The 16,881-nt window shown below is 40.1% G+C and overlaps 1 protein-coding gene across 5 annotated transcripts in view; it reads left to right on the top strand.

The window, feature by feature from the left end:
• ATP2B2 (ATPase plasma membrane Ca2+ transporting 2) overlaps positions 1-16,881 on the top strand; it is a 411,315-nt gene that overhangs the window by 224,407 nt on the left and 170,027 nt on the right. For all 5 annotated transcript variants that reach the window (XM_027738163.2, XM_027738225.2, XM_027737921.2 and 2 more), the window contains exon 4: positions 11,093-11,588. In XM_027738163.2, the coding sequence (XP_027593964.1) occupies positions 11,390-11,588 (199 nt within the window). In that variant the 5' untranslated portion in view covers positions 11,093-11,389. The remainder of the gene's footprint in view (positions 1-11,092; positions 11,589-16,881) is intronic.

Here is a 16,881-nt window from a genome sequence, read left to right on the forward strand (position 1 = left end):
GCATCTCGGTGTGACTGTAAAAATTATTTATGTGGGTTTTTTGAAAAGTAGCAGCTTTTGTCTTCCACCACAAAACTTGTTTTCCGTAAGATGTAGCGAAGCTAAAGAGTTATTTTTCTTTACCTCTGGGGTTTGCATAATGATGCACTGAAGGTTCTGTGGCATAAAAGAAATTTAGACAGATGGCAAGTTTTATAGGAACTTTAACGTGTAAACTGGTGGCTTTCAACTGCTGGTAGTTTAATTTTTAGTGATTTATAACCTGTTAAAGTTTGATTTTTAAATCTGTTATATTTTCAACATGCTCCTTTTGAATTCAGAGATATATATAATACAGGTAGGCAATGTACAGGCATGCAGCAGGATAGGCTTTTATAAGTTTTATACATTTACTTAACTAAAATGGTCTCTTGTGACACACTAAGCAGGTGGCAGCAAAAATCTGTCTTAGATGGTCCTTGTGGCACCAAACACAGCTGTTATTATAATTTGGTCTCTCTACTTTCATTTTAGAGAAGTGCATCCCACCCCAAAAATCAAATAGTCTGATCTTTGGTAAAAACTTTGCCTTTCTTTTTTTTTTTTTTTTTAAATAAAAATATACAAAACCTCATTTTACTCTTAACAAAATGAAAATGTATGTGTACGTTCAGAAAAGCAGATTAAAGCATGCAGTTTCCTTTTACAGCCATTATGGGAATGTTGCATATGAAAGATGTGCCTCAATTCCACTTGTATATGTTTCTATATTTTTATTCAGTCGTTAAATAACAATATATTGGTTGGGTTTTTTCAACAACCAGATGATTTGCTTTCATAGCTTGTGTTCTTTCTGTTTTATTATTCTGCTTACAGTTATTTTGCATGGAAGCTGGATTTTCTGAATCTTATTAACAGCCAATGGTGCTGCACTAAAAGCTGCAGTATTAGTTTCATGGCTTTATATCTTTATTTAATAGTACAATAAGATGCTTCTGACAGTGAAACCAAGGTGGCAGATGATAGGACTGCAAATGTAGACTGGAATGGAAGTTGGTTTAGTTTGTTTGGGGTAGGATTTTTGTGTTTGGTCTTTTTTTCTTCTTCTTTTTCTTTTTCCTGGACCAACTGTTTTTCATGGAGTTTTGTATCATGTTTCCAGCATTTCATTTGCTGAACAGTCCTATTTCCCTGAAAAATACTAATAATTTCTGGAAAAATGGATTTCTCTGCTTTCAGTCTTGAAGCCACTCTTAGATAAAAGACATTATTGTATGTTTAATACTGAAATTAGAGCATTTTTTGGCTAAATACAGCGATCTGATTCCATTTTAGTGTGGCTGTGCTTTGGCCTTCTGTCTCTTGGCTAAAGGTCTGTTCATCTGCTCTGATTTTCTTTACTTCTTTTATAGAATGCATGACCAACAGCAGTCAGCCAGTCCTTTTCAGTGCTAATGGTTGGTTGATTTATGTGATAGATGCTGACAGAAGAACAGAGGAAACAGCAGAACAAGGCCAGGGGTTTTGTAGTTTTTTATTCCCCCTGAAAGGGTTCCCATGGGTTGCTGTGTAGAATTTTGAACTCCTATCTTAGGGATGTGAGTGTCAACACTGATCACACTACAGAAGTGTGGACTTAGATGGAAATACAGGAAAGGTCTTTTCTAGGAAAAGCATTTTGGATTTAATCTTGCCCATAGATTGTTTATGTTGTAAGGTATTTCCAGCAGGTTCCAGGAGAAACTGGGTTACTCCCTAAGCAATCAGCTACACCAGGAATATTGCTATTTAAGCAGGTGTTTTTAGTAAAATAATCAGCTGCTGGGACTTTCACCTGCTGGATGTAATTTAGGTTTGGAGTAGCTGCTAGGAAGAAATTCTTCATAATAAAGGTGGTGAGGCCCTGGCACAGGTTGCCCAGAGAAGCTGTGGCTGCCCCATCCCTGGAAGTGTCCAAGGCCAGGTTGGACAAGGCTTGGAACAACCTGGACTAGTGGAAGGTGTCCCTGCCCATGGCAGGGGGTGGGATGAGATGATCTTTAGGTCTCCTCCAACTCAGGCCCTTCTCTCTTCTGTTTCAGAAGCCCTAACTTTTCATCAGGCGCAGAACCAGTGACCTGTTTCCCCTGTTCAGTGGCTTAGGCTCAGTTTTTATTCTGGTTTCATCCTTACAGTTTGAGCTGTTGTAAAGCCCCCTGGTTTGGGGGCTTTAGCCTTGAAGTTCAGAACAGGACACAACAAAATGCATTTTGCTGCAGCTGACCAGTTATGGATTTTCTTGAATTTTTATTCTCTCTGTTGTCTCATAGATCTGTACCTATGGAAAACATGACACCTGTCAGCTTTTTAACAAAAGTAAACCATCAAAATTATAGTTCACATCAATGAGAGCTTTTCCACTGGAGTACAGATCTCCACTGAAGTACAGATTTGCTCTTCACGCTCCTAATAAGGCAGGAGAAGGCTTCCATTTATCTCCAGCTTAAAAAATAATAAAGTGCTGGCCTCTTTTAAGTCTTTGCAACTACTGGTATGACAATGTTCTATCCAGGGCTGAAAATATTTCTGTTACCACTTAAGAACTCCCAAACCTGCAGTGAATTGATGCAACCCCCAAGGCAGAGTCAGGAGGGAAGGTGTGCTCTGGCACAGGAATCACAAAATAAAGTTGTAGTTTATTGATGAAAAGTCTCATAGGTTGTCCAGGCATAGATAAGATTATCTTAATTAGTCTCAGTTTTTAGGATTAAAAGTGTCTGTAAAATACTGTTAAAAAATCTGAGAAAGGAAGATCCAACGAGCTCAAGGTACACGTGTGCTAATGGTACTATTAAATATTTGGGTAGTCTTAAGGTATGAAAATTAGAGAGGCCATGCAATATTTTTATAGTGAAATGATCAGTAGCCGACTAAAAAAAGTAACAATTAGGAACCAAATTGAGTGTCCATTCTCAACAGAGACTGAAAAGTAGTCCCAAAATTTTAGGTATCAGCTGCATTTAATTAGACTCTGTCAAGCCTAAGATTCTATTTGTTGGAAGGAGCTGGACAACCTATTTCTTTCAAGGTGTTCTGGAGAATTTGCTGATTAAAATGAGATATAATCAGGTCCTAGGCACAGAGACAGTGAAAGCACAGGCTTCTCAAACTCCCTTGAAATTGTGTGCTTCCAGCTGATGGTATCTGCTGATGGTAAAGGTCATGTGGTAATTCAAATTCTAGATTTAAGAGATCTGGTGGTATTTAAAATGCACAAACAAAGGGCAAATGAAAAAAGCCTTCATCTTTTTAGTGCTTGTGTCTCAATAATTTGCTTTTTAAGGAAGAAAAAATAAAGAAAACATCTGAGTTGGAGTTTTGTGAGTTTTGGGACTCTTTTTTGTATAGGGTTTTTCATCCTTGTCCCTGGCTTGATACTGTAGTAGACTATAACATAATAATACATAATATTTTATTGTAATATATATAATAATGTAACTGTAGTTATATACACACATATATATAATAATATAACTATAATTTTTTTGGGGAAAAAAATGGCATCTCAGTTGAATGGAAGAAATTTTGACCATTTTGTCCTGGAGATGATGGTGATGAGCTTGTACCTGACCACTACATTTGTGTGGTATCACTGCAGTGTATCTTTCCTGTGTTTTCTGCTAAAAAAGAGGTTTCCCTCCACGTCCCCCAGCTCTGTATATGAATAGTAATCTGTGCTGGATCCTGGGTTTGTGCTGGGGTTTGTTCCTTAGCTGATCCTCTATTTGCTTTTAGAGCATTCAATATAGATTTTTTTTTTCCCACATCTACTTTATTTAATGATATCTGAGTGTCTGAAGTCTGAATATCCTTAGCTTTTTTCTCAGCCGTGTTTTTGATAAATTGGTAACAGTTGGTGTTCCTTGGAATAACTGTGCTGTGTTAGTCTCTGTATAAAATCAGTGCAGTTATACATGAAAACATGAATTTTCTAAAGCTTATGGGGTGCAGAACGGGTCTTTGTTCAGTGCCAAAAATACAACCCCAAGAGAAGGACTATGTGGTGTGTAGGAAGGCAGTGAATAAAAGAAACCCCAAACCTACTTTGCAGTGTGGAATTGGAGCCTTGGGAGAATAAATAGCTCATGAAAAATAACCTTTCATTTTATCACTGAAAGCAAAACAAGAAAAATTCATGTCAAGACACGAGAGAGAGCTCCTAAAACTGGTGACTGGTACAGACTTTACTGGAAAAATCTCTTTGCAGAGCAGGTCATGTCTCTGTGAGCATCTGGAATGTTGTGTGGGGCTCTGGGAGCAGGTTCCTGCAGTCAGCAGGTGTTGAGGTGCTCCGTGGCTGAGCCTGGAGCATTCCAGAACTGGGAGAAGTGCTCAGGAACTGATGATCCCAAAGGTGATTTGGTTCCTCATCGCAGTCTGTCTGCTGACAGCATTCCCAGAGCGAGGACCTGGCATCAGGAGTGGAAGGTTTTTATCTGCAGGACCTGATCCAGTGCCCCAGAAGTCACTGATAGAGTCATTTCATTGATTTAATGCGACTGAATTGATTCCTTTAATAGTATTTTTGTTCCTGTCAGTAGTTCATTTGGCTTTACTGTAGCCATTTACATGAGGAACAGTGGAAAGCAGATTTGGTATCAAATTATAGACTGCATTACTGTTCACTGCAGCAGGCACTGGGGGTGGTTTTGTTTCACAACTCTTATTTTAAGTTGCCCTCAGTTTACCAGTACAGCGAGGAAAAAAATGTCATCAAATTTGTGCAAGAGTTAGATTCTGTCTGATAGAAATCCTAAGTGAATAGGTTTATTGTATAACTGAAATTAAGGATATTTTGTGCCCCTTTAATGAATGTTTATTTTGTGACATTACCCTTTTTGCCTTCAAATCTTTAATGGTATCTTACGTTAGGCATGGAATCCTTTTTTATTTATCCTACCTGATAGCAAAACTGGTACAAGAAGTCCAAGCTGACTAGAGGCATGGATTCATACTGAAAGGACTGAAATAATTATTAAGGGATTATAATAGGTAGTTACCTGTGGTTTTTATTTTTTTTTTACGTGTTCATTCTGTAATCTTTTTAAAATAATACCTTTATTTAATCGTCTTAATGTCATCCTATTATCAGGGGAAATATATTTCTGTCTAAGAGCTACAACTGAATGAAGCATCAAATGTCTCATTTGTGTGTGCTCATCATGAATGAATTATCAGAAAATCACAGACTGGTTTGGGTTGGAAGGGACCTTAAAGCCCATCTCACTCCAGCCCCCTGCCATGGGCAGGGACACCTCCCACCAGCCCAGGCTGCTCCAAGCCCTCTCCAACCTGGCCTTGGACACTTCCAGGGATGGGGCAGCCACAGCTTCTTTATGGATGCACAGATTAACTTCAGGCAACTTGAAATTTATGAAGAAATGTGAGGATGAAGTCAGGAATATTTTTCAGCCAACACTTAGATACAAAGTTCAGTTTCTCTTTCTTTATCCACTCTGCACTTCTGGGTATTAAACAAAAATTTCATGCTTGTAAAGGTGCCAAACTGCTTTTATTCAGATGGTAGTTTTCTTTAGTTCTTTCTGCATCTTGTGCATTCCTGGTAATTAAGCTTCAAAGCCAGTTTTTGTTTTAAGAGAGTGTGAGTTTGAGCATTGCTGGGTGCATTTGATTAACTTTGTTGGCCACTGGATAGAGAATCCAATCTCATTCTGATCCATAAAGATTATATTCACATTCTGTCTTTGACATGAAAAGAACAAGAAATTGTAAAAGGTGCTACAGCTGGGCCACACCTGATTTATTTCACACATCTGGAGACTTGTATAGAGCAGGTTATGGTTTTCTTCCTCAGCTGTTTTCACCTTGCAGAGGTCTGCTGGCACTTTTCATCCTCTGCAACATGTTGTCAACCTGCTGCCACCAGCACCTCACGTCAGAGTTCGAGGCACTGCAGGCTGAAAAAATCCCTCTCAGATGATTTTGTTCAGGCTCGAGGGAAAATTCCATTAAATCTACTTCCACTGCTGTTCTATCAAGGAATGGTGTCTCTAATGCAATGAATGCAGATCAGTCTGGTTATGTACCTCGTACTCACTAAAATGTGATGCTTCAGTGCTTTTTCCCCCCCTTACTTGGAGGTTCTCTATAGGTCCCAAGGACCAGCTGGCATTTTATCTACAGCCAAGTCAAAACCCAAGTGGGACAGTAATGCTCCATGCAGAAGGCTGGGAACTGCTAATTCCCTCAGTTTAATTCAAGGAGAACCAGTTCAGTGTGATACCTTCCCAGTTGCACAATGAGTGATAGTACCTGGGATTTGCTGGTCTCTGCCCTCACTGTGGGTGATTTCCTTTTCATCCTCTAGTGCAGGCAATTCCTCCATCAGCAGATTTTGAGAGCAGAGTTACCATGATCTTAGATGACAGTTAAAAGAAAACAGACAAATCATGAATATATCCTACTTTTTTTCTGGTTCACTGTGAAACCATTATTTGTCCAGACTTTCAAGGACTGTGAAAGGCAAGTCTTGTGATTCTGATCTGGTGAAATCTGGTTCATTACCCAGCTATTAATTTTTCTGCCAGTAGAAGTCCAAATGAAATCAGATGTCAGAATACATAGTGACGATATCTACATTCTAACACACTGTGAAAATATTTACAAGCTTCCAAGATGAGACTTTTCCTGATTAGGGAAATCAAAGAATAGTTTTCCCAGCAGGCCTGCAGTTAGCTCATCCAAATTGCTTCTGTTTTAATTGGCATGCATTTCCTCCAAGCAGCTAGAAGATGAAAAATATTTGACTTGGGCTCTACAGGAATGGAAGCCTGTTCCTCCAGACACAGTCACTCTGGAAAAAAAACCCAAAAAAACAACCAAACAGGAAACAGTTTGAGTTTGTAGTGCATTTGTACAACAAAAATCCACGACATCATTGACAAAATCCCAGACTTATATTCTGACTTTTTAATGAGAAAAATAAGGGCAGTATTTTTCTCAGTTGTTCCAGTATGTAAAGTCTTTTGCTACCCCAGGAGGATCTAGGTGGGCTGCTATTTTGTCCCTTGGCCACAGCACATTGTTGTTTTCAAACTGCACTTTGGGATATATTTTTACTCAGTTTTCTTGATTCAGAAGCATTGGTAAGAATAAGTAAAAAGAGACAAGTGACTGCTTTTGTCTGATAGAACAGTCCAACTTTGTGGGTGAAATTAGTTTCTCAGTTACTGGAGTTTTTACTTCTCTTTTGCTGAACTTGTCTAAGGGGGACCATTTTCCCTGTAAGTTGTTCTCCTGGGGAACGATGAGCTCAAATGTACCCAGTGGAGGGGAGGGAATGATGGTGTGAAAAGCTGTGCTCTCAGATTTTGAGGCTGGTGGCTCTTTGTGCTCTGGGAGGCGTTTGGTTATAAGTTAAACCCACTGAAGCCCATCACAGATAGTGGTCATTGCATTGAAAGAGATTCAATGGATCTTGGGTAAAAAGAGGTTGAGAAATTTTGGCCTGGAGGCCCTGAAGGGACTCAGGGCACATCTGAAAAGGAAGGGAGAAGTCCTTGAGCTCCCTGGAGGTTTTCCACTGCCAGGGCAATGCACCTTCTGCTGCTGAAACCTGTGGTTTGCTGGGTCATGTTCCCTTTGACTGCCAGAGGTGTTATTCCCCAGGTAGTTTAGTCCATAGCAGGGGGATTCAAATCCCTTGTGACCTGCTGGCAGACTGGTGCTACTGCCAGTGAAGGCAGCACCCAGAGCACGAAATTCAGCTTGCTTTATTTATTAGGCCATTAGGACACAAGATCCTGTTGGTTGTTCAATTTGATTGAAAACTGCATCAGCATCACCTGCTTTTTTAACACCAGGATTGCCTGGTAGTTCACCTGTACTACATCTACATCTCGAAAATATCGATGTTGGGAGTGTGTTCTGTAATGTTCTCCCTTCCCTAACCTCATCCTCCCCCGAAAAACACCAAGCAGAAAAACCCCACCGAAACCCTCGCGCGGTACTTGCAGATTTCTCGTGGGGGAGACCCGTGGAAGTTTCCCCCACTTCTGGTAACCGGCTGCATTTTGGGAGAGGCAAAGCCCCTGCGATGGGAATGTTGCCGTGTGCCAGCCACAGCTTGTTGAGTTCTCATTCCTTTTGTCAGGGGAATATTCCCAGCGTGGGAGGGGTGAGGTGGTCGCGTGTCAGCCCTGCTAACCCAGCACACGCCCTGGCAGGGTGCCTGGGCTTTTCCTAAGGGAGATTCAGGGATCAGATGGAAGCTGCATATCTTGTTCCACGGGATTAGGGAGATGCACTGTCAGTGAATAATGTCAGTCACGCTCTGTGCTTGTTGTGTTTTACCATCTGCCTTTCAAAAAAAACCTGAGGTGCTGTTTCCTTGGTGGCAAAGCGTTGGGTGACTCATGAACAGCACAGACTCTGAGGGATTTGTTTTTAAAGCACCGAAGGAAGTGTAAACTTCATATTTGTTGTTTATTGATTAATATTTAATTGAAGGTGAAATTAAAAATTAAGCAGGCAAATGACTCATGCTAAAAAGCAACAGCACTGTCTTGCTGTGGCTGACAAATGGCGAAGAATCTCTAAGAATAGAAGCAAATATATTAATTTGTAGTGATGGCACAGTGAGCCTAAAGAGGTGCTTTGATTGAGGGGGGTGGACATATCCCACAGAAAAATCATGTAGAAAAAGTCTTTGCTGTGTTTAGTACCCTTTGCATCATGAATTAAATCAGTAGATGGGTCTCCTCAGAAAATACTGATAATTATCCTTTGTTCTGCAGTGTTATGGAACAGTATAGGAATAATTTTATTTTATTAGGGGAATGTTTAAAAAGCTCACAAGACTAGCTAGGGCTAGGTGAATAGTGTGGTTTTTTTGCTATTTGTCTTTTTTTTTTTTCTTAGCATCATGGCTTTTGAGATGCCCAGTTTTCAAAATCTTGAAGTGAATTTATCTTGGAATAGATTTTTGTTTTTTTGCCACTGGAAGTAAAAGGCAGCCTGTCATTTCAGCTGTTCGTTTTTATTATCGATGCCTCCCAATCGAACCTCAATCTGCATTTTGATGTGACTGTCAGCAGCAGCTTCTCACAGCTGACCCCAGGAAGAGTCTGAAATGCTGCTGGGAGGAAGGAGGAGCTCATCACCAGCCGAGGTCGTGGCTGTTCGATGCCCCTTGGGATGGACTCTGTTTGACTGGGCATCTGTGACATCCATGTCCTGCAACTTTTTCAAAGTAATGCTGCAGGCTGATGTTATTTCTGTTCAGAATACTGACCCACCCTGTTTACAAACAGATAAATAGTGTGAGTCAAGTCTTTTCTGCGTGCCATACCTAGGGATGAATCGAGGCTGTGAGCACTACCCAGCATGGAGAGCTTAGAGTGTTGACAGGGTACAACATCTCCTCTTTGGCTATTGCTTGGCAAATAAAGACCTTTTTTAATTACTACTTTTAGTTTCTCTTTGCTCTTCACTGTAAGCCACATTTTGGGCAGAAATCCTAGTGAACGTGAAAAGCAACATGTGAAATGTGAGGTGGCAGAAGTTCTTAAGACTAGAATATGTATCAATAAATAGGATGTGTAGAAGAAAGGTGTAGCAGTTGGCTGCTATTTTAACTGTGTTCTGTAATATCATAGTGATGATATCATAGTAAAGCTGGTACTTCCCTTTTTTCTTTTTTTTTTTTTTTCCACGAAAATCAAAGAAATGTTGAGTTTTAAAGCTGTAGATGAGAGGGCTGGTAGAGGTTTGGTTTGGCTAATTGAGCAAGGTATGTTAGGCAGCTCTAAAGCAGGCAGTGCCACCGTGGGCAGAGGAATTGGTGCATCCAGGGGGCCTGATTTTTGTCATGTGCAGAGCAATGCAACAGAGTTAGATAGTGGAAATACTGAGCCTACGTGTTATGTCAACTGTATGTGGGTGGGAGATTAAAATTGTTGTACAAATATAAAACTGGGACTTCAAACACATCGGGATCCTCTTTATGTGCTTTATCTGGGTACTCATTTCCACTGTGTATTACTGTGCCTAGAAAGTTCAACACATGCCCTTTGCCTGTGACAGGTTGGTCAGTCATCAGGCTGCTGGTGTGCCCTTTGAAAGATCTTTTTTATTATGAAAACTGTTCTGAGACCTATAGATTAGACAGTGCACTCTCACTAACCCGCTTGAGGCAAAAAAAGAAACCTTTAATCTCTTTTAAAACTCTGCGTGCCAAATATAATAGCTGGTTTCAGCAGTATTTAAAACCAACTTCATTAGAATATGGGAAGGGGAAACAGGTTTTAAAGGCTGGTTTTAGCAAGTAATCAGCTGTCTCCCAGATGGTCCAAATGGGACTTGTTCAACACTGCACATGGGGGAAAAAAATGAAAATAAAAAGGGGAGGAAAAATAAGAGAAGAAAAGAAAAAAGAAAGAACCCAACCCCATCCTGTGTGTGTCTGTGTGTGCTGGGGACAGGACCCAGGGGGTGCCTGGCTGAGGAGCTCTGGCTGCTCAAACCCAGCCACCCCAGTGTTTTCTCTTTGCTGGACTGTGCTCCCTTGCACAGAAGGCAAGGCTGCAAGATGTAATGTATTGAAATATATTCTGCAATTGTAATGATGGCTCTAGTTTTTTCCACCAGTCTCACTCTCCTTGCGCTGAAAAACAGTTTTGCTTTAACCCGTTAGGAAAACTAGTTGTGTTTAACCTATTTGTGTCACCTCTGAGCCTTTATCAGAGGCTTTGTTCTGGTCAGAGGACAGGCTGATGTAGCTGTATGAAGCAGAGCACGTACTGGAGGTGTATCCTGCGTGCCGGACTAATCGCTTACTTATTAATATTCATGAGTCATCTCATTTAGCGGGTGCTCTTGGGACTTGATTAAAGTGAGAGACGCTGCTATTGGTGCTTTGGCTGTGGAGAGCTTTATCTAAGGCAGAGCTGGTGTTATCCTTGCTGTCGGTGCTGCAGCACCTCACAGGACATCTCACACAGCCTCTCTGAAATGACGAGTCCACCTGCCATGACAGAATAAATTTGAAAAAATCACCTTTTGCAAAGCGCTGTCGCACACTCCTGTAATGAGTCCTTTCTGCTTGTTCCCAAAGGTCCCGAGGAAGAAATGACCATGTAGATTCCACAGCTTGGGTGCAACATAATGGGAAATGGTGAATGGAGTGGAACTGGTCTGCAGCCTTGAAAGCAGCCATTCTGCAGACCACTAGTCAGTCAGGGACACCTTGCACGCCAGAGGCATCCTCCAAATCCTCCACGTCGCTCGCCGGGCACACACTGGATTCTTTTTAATTTCTTAAATCGGAATTCAAGATTCCTCTCCTTCAATTTTTAAAACAGTTTTAAGATTGTAATCGACTACAACGAGTGGAGCAATACAACCAGCCACAATGGGTGACATGACAAATAGCGATTTTTATTCCAAGAACCAAAGAAACGAGGCCAACCATGCGGGAGAGTTTGGGTGCACACTGCAAGAACTGCGCTCCCTCATGGAACTCCGAGGGACAGAAGCAGTAGTAAAAATTAAAGAGACATATGGGGAAACAGAGGGGCTCTGCAGACATCTGAAGACGTCACCAACAGAAGGTAAGGACTTTTCACTTCACTTGAATCGGGGAGCTTTGCATGAGCGCTCCCCAGGTAGTGAAAGGAAGAGGTTTTGATTCAAACCTGAACAGAATTCTCATGGTGCTGCCATTATTCCCCAAAAATAATAAAACAGGAGTCTTCGAAGAAAGAAGGCAGGACAGCCTAGCTATAGCTGAAGCTGGCAGGAGAGTAAAAGAAGTGCTGTTTGTTCTAAGAGCCATTTGCACTAATTCTTCCTTAGAAGGCACACACAACACCAGCACGTGTTTTATGGCATTGCAGACTTTCACATATATGCTCTTGGAGGTAAGGAGGTGCAAAGCAGTTGCTTCAAGAGAATTTCTAGGTGTTTGGGCATCTTGAGAGTATGAAATGACCTTTTGAGATGCACCTTATGTTACTTTGTAGGTCATTATGAATTATATATATATATTTTTATAGAGGTAGCAAATCTTCACTATTACTGTAGATAGTTTTGCTTAAATTATCAGTCTGATTGTGTCAATGTTTTTATTAGTTGGACTTCTATTGTATATATAATGAAACTCCTTACTTTCTCATGTTTAATAATACCAATCATAACTTTTCATTATCTGTTCTTCTAAGTGTTTCTGAAGTTGTCTACCTGATCACCATTTATTAGTCTGTTTTTTTTCAATGCTCGTGCCAAATATGTCCCCATAAAGCATTGACAGTGGTGGGATGTTTCCCCTCCTCAAGCAACTTTCCTGATCATGAATTTTTCTGTTTTAGTGCAAGTAAAATTCTACTTCATGCTAAGAGTTCTATTTTCATCACTGTATCTCCAAGGAATAGTAACACTTTTGGAAATTAAACAGTCTTTCAGTCTATAATATTTCTCTAGTCTTGTAAAGTAGCCAAGATGTTCATTTTAGGCTCTTTTCTTTTTCAAGAAGATAGAAGTCTTGGCTTTGTTCCACTCTCTTCTTTCTAAAATTAATCATTTAGTTACCTCTCCTGTTTAAATGCCTCAAGAAGTCTTGAATTATTGGCACAATCATAAACATGTCAATTGTAGTGTGATACTATAAATTACACCAGTTGAAGGGTCCCAGAGGAGCAGCTATCAATGTCTCATCTGCAAGAAAATTCTTCACACTTGATCATACACAGCCTCACTATTGTTTAACCTACAAAGCTGTGAACTGCACCTTTTCAGCAAAGGATTATCAAGCTGATTCTGTATGAAAACGAGCATCCAGCTTCAGTAGCACTTCAGCAGCCCCATGCAATCTTGTATTCCAGAGTAACTAGTGGCAAATGGAACGTTGTGTAACGGATCTCTCCCTTTTTCTAGTCTTGCCCAAATATCTGATCCACCAGACAGGCCCTCTTTTCTTGCAGGGAGATTGCTGCCAGGAGGAGCACTGAGGTAGGAAAAGGAGACCCTGTCACTTGTCTGGGATTTGCAGGTGTCCCTCAGTCTTCCAGAGCTGTTGTACACAAGGGAACCAACTCCTCAGAGAACATGCAGCAATTCTGACATATTCCTGACACACCTGGAGAGTGCCAGACAGAAGTGCAGGATCTCTGTATTTACAGGACAGAATAAACACTGGTTTATAAATATCTCACAGGGACTGAGCATTTTCAGTATCCTTCAGCCTTTGCAGAACATCAGAGTCTCAACCTGGGTGAGCCGAGTTCACTGTGGTGACTCGACTAAAGCTTTGCCAACTCATTCTATTGGTTACCTGGTCAATGTGAACTTCAAAGGAGACTTTAATTGCATTATCTGTTCAAGTTATGACATCAGGGAAACTTAATTCCTCATATTGGAAGGGAGCATATGGATCCAAGCGGCGTGGCACGCTGACTCCAGCAGTAATCTATATCTGATACTGCAGATAAGGTAACTTTCCTCTAAGCATTACGTGCACTTCATCACTTGTGCATTAGGGAAAAACGTTTCCAGCTTCAAGTGGCAATCAGCATAGCCTTAGAATCGTGGAGACTCTACTCTGGGTTTTAATTTTAAATTAGATCGCATAATAGGGATTCCCACGCTAAGTTCCCATCTTACTTTTACTTGTTTGGCTTGGAAAAATTGGAGAGAATCTGCCTGAAATATGTCTTGTCAAACTTGGAAATTTTCACTTGAGAGAAAGTATCCATAGCAGAAAAACTTTGAAGGCTTATGACAAATACAGGCATATGTTTAGTTCTAAGTCCCCACCCATTATTTTTCTTGTTTCCAAGCTCTGTGGAGAAAGTTAAAATACAGCGAAGAGAATATTCTTGAAGATGTAACTATTCTTAGAGGAAAGAAACATAACCATTTCTTATATGGAAATGGACATTTAATATAAAGCAGAAATGATTTGCAAATAAATTATTGACATACATGGTTTTATCTTTTGGTATTCGCAGCAAAACCTCCACAATTTGCTGCTATACCTGAACATCACTTTTCCAACCAACACCTTTTTTGGTGGAGCACAGTTAACTGAACTTCCTTTTTTTTTCATACTTTGGTGTGTTGTACCTCTTACAGAGTTTTATGGGGAGTAATGGAATAAGCATTACTGCAGGACACTTCTTTCAAGGAACCAGGTGGACTTTTGCTGAGCAAGAGTCCTGAGTGAATAGGAATGAAACAGCAAAAAGGACCCTAGAACTTGGTTCTTCCCAGGCTTGTAAATTCTTTCAGAATTTATCTTCCAAAGTCATTGTAATTTTGTGGGATATGGTTGAAGCAGTTATTGGAACAGGGGAAAAATGTTTCCTGGCAGCAGGCACGTTATAATTTGGTAAAATGTGGCCTAATCTGAATTTACTGGTTTACTCAGTATTTAGAAAATAAGTAGTAATGAGCCCAGAGTTTACTCAGCAATTAATTTCTCATGTTAATATTTGATGTAGCACCTATGGATCGGTAAAATCAATCACTTACACTCAAAGTGCCTTTAGAAACTCCTCTTTTAAAGGCTCTGAACTTCTCAAGGTAAGACATACGTGTAACTCAAATGTTATTTACACTGTTGTGAAGCTACACTTACCAGTGCTTTCTGAAGTCCTGTGTTAATTTAGTGCGGAGCTGTAGAAGTCTGCTGAATATTGAGCAGAATAACATTTGCATGCTGAATGAATTAATAATATTATTATGGATTACAAGTCTTCAGACTCTTCTTTAAATTTTCTTTGATTGCTTCTCCAGCTATAGATGCAGTGTGTATCCCAGCTCTCAGTTATGCCTAAGGGATTTCCTGCATTAAAGTGATTATATTAGAATGAAAAGCTCCCATTTAAGTGCTCATAGAAAGAACCTCCTCACAGTCTATGGAGGTAATTTATATGAAAAAATACAAATATGTGTCGGCTTGAATTTCCTTTAAAAATATTTATATTCAGATTAGTTTCACTTTCATTATTCCAGGAGTACAACAAATAAGCAGAATGTAGCTCTGTCTCTGCAAAACAATGTTGAATTCCCCCTTGGGCAGAGCTGTGATGGCAGTTGTATAATTTTCCATGCAATCGGAGTCTTCGAGGCCCACTGGAGCATCAGTGATATCTTATAAAGGACAGCTGGTAAAGTGTGAGGAGTTGGTTGGATGAATCCCAAATGAGGCTGGAATCCACTCTTTCCAATGCTTAACTATGTTTACCCACAATTTTATAGAGTACAGACCAATTTTATTTTCATCTATATTCCCTTCATGTTATAAAGATGTTTATTTCTTATAGTATTATTATAGTGAATTAACTTCCATGATTTCTTGCTTAAAGTACTTGAATGCATTAATTTCCGGTGTTGAACCTACTTTTAATAGGGAAAATAGAAAATAAAAAGGGTTTCAGCTATAGGTCTCTTAGGATACTGTAAAAAGGCTTTCTGGAAAGACACAGTATCAATTAGTATTTAAGTGATAATATTTCTAGTGCAGAAGTTGACTTTTCAATCCTTAGAACTTCCCTTAGTTAAAATAGATGCCAGAGAAGCTGCTTTCTCTTTTCAAAAGCATGTTTGTTCTGTGGTAGATATGGACTGAGTATCTACGAGGCCAACTCTGTATTTATTTTTTAATTCTTGCAGGCTAAAAAACCTTTCACAATTATAACTATGAGGTAAAAGACAGACTGAATACAACAAAATTAACCAGTTACTTTTTGGTACTCATTAGTTTTGGTTCCTTACACTTGCTTCTATAAAAATGCACCTTCAATAAATTACTCTTTTTGGAAGGTACTCTTGCTGGTCCATACTGAATTGCACTTAGGTGCAGCAACAGATATGTAAGGAACTTAGAAAGAAATTGGGAAAGGAATGAAAGGTACTTGAGTCAGACAAAAATAAGTTTAAAATAGAAATATAAAATAATGGATTGCCAGAAACTGAAATTTATAAAACCACACTGAGCTTTACTTTATGAAAGTAGAGAAACTGGCAATAGCATAGTTTTTGTTGTTGTTAAAAGAATACACTTAATCATGCATAAACCACCAAATACTATCTGTAGAGTTCAAGATTTTCTTAAGTTATTTTAAATTTAAGGTTAGGGTGAATATTGTTTGACCGATTATGTAATTTTTTTAGAAGGTAAAATCACCAGCTCTCTGAAGGTAGATTTTAAGATTTTCTTTGTGATGTTAAGCTGCAGCACTCTGGAAATCTTCAAAGCAGCATCTTGAAAGCACTGTAAAAGCAGACCCGCTCATCCTCTCTCCGGATCACCACACTGCCTAATTCCTTATTTGTGGTGTCAAAACATCTCTTGTAGTTCAGGCCAAGTCGCCAACACACCCAGGCCAGAAGCCAAGCTCCAAGTACACATCTAGCCCTTATTTGTACATGTTCTCTCCACACGGAAGGTTTGGTCTGAACAATGAAAACAGCCTTCCCCATGAAAAAAAAAAAGCCTTCAGCATTGTCAGAGCCAAGGTCTCAGAGGGTTTTTTTCCTGCCTTGCATGGGAAAAAACCCGCAGACAAACTTTAAACTCATATTTCACCTAGTTGTTCACGCAGCACCAAGTGTGGCCGAGCTGGTGGGAACTTGTAATGACTTGGCATTTTTCTGTAGGCCATCAGGGAACACTGGTTGCCCCCTGAGTGCCCCAACGTGCTCTCAGGGATCTGTGCCTGGCAAAGTGACCAACACTTTCCACGAGAGGCTGGCTGGCTAAGAAGGAATTGGGTCCTGGTTGCTCCTTCATTTTGAAATTACTGACACGGATCCCAGCTGGGTTTGTAGTGCCTGGAGAAGAGAAGGCTCCAGGGAGACCCCGCTGTAACCTTTGGGTGTTTGAAGAGGGCCTATAAGAAAGTC

The sequence above is a fragment of the Pipra filicauda genome, unplaced genomic scaffold, assembly GCF_003945595.2.
Source record: "Pipra filicauda isolate LSUMZ 115617 unplaced genomic scaffold, ASM394559v2 scaffold102_size2360937_pilon, whole genome shotgun sequence".
In the NCBI taxonomy this organism is placed as follows: domain Eukaryota; kingdom Metazoa; phylum Chordata; class Aves; order Passeriformes; family Pipridae; genus Pipra; species Pipra filicauda.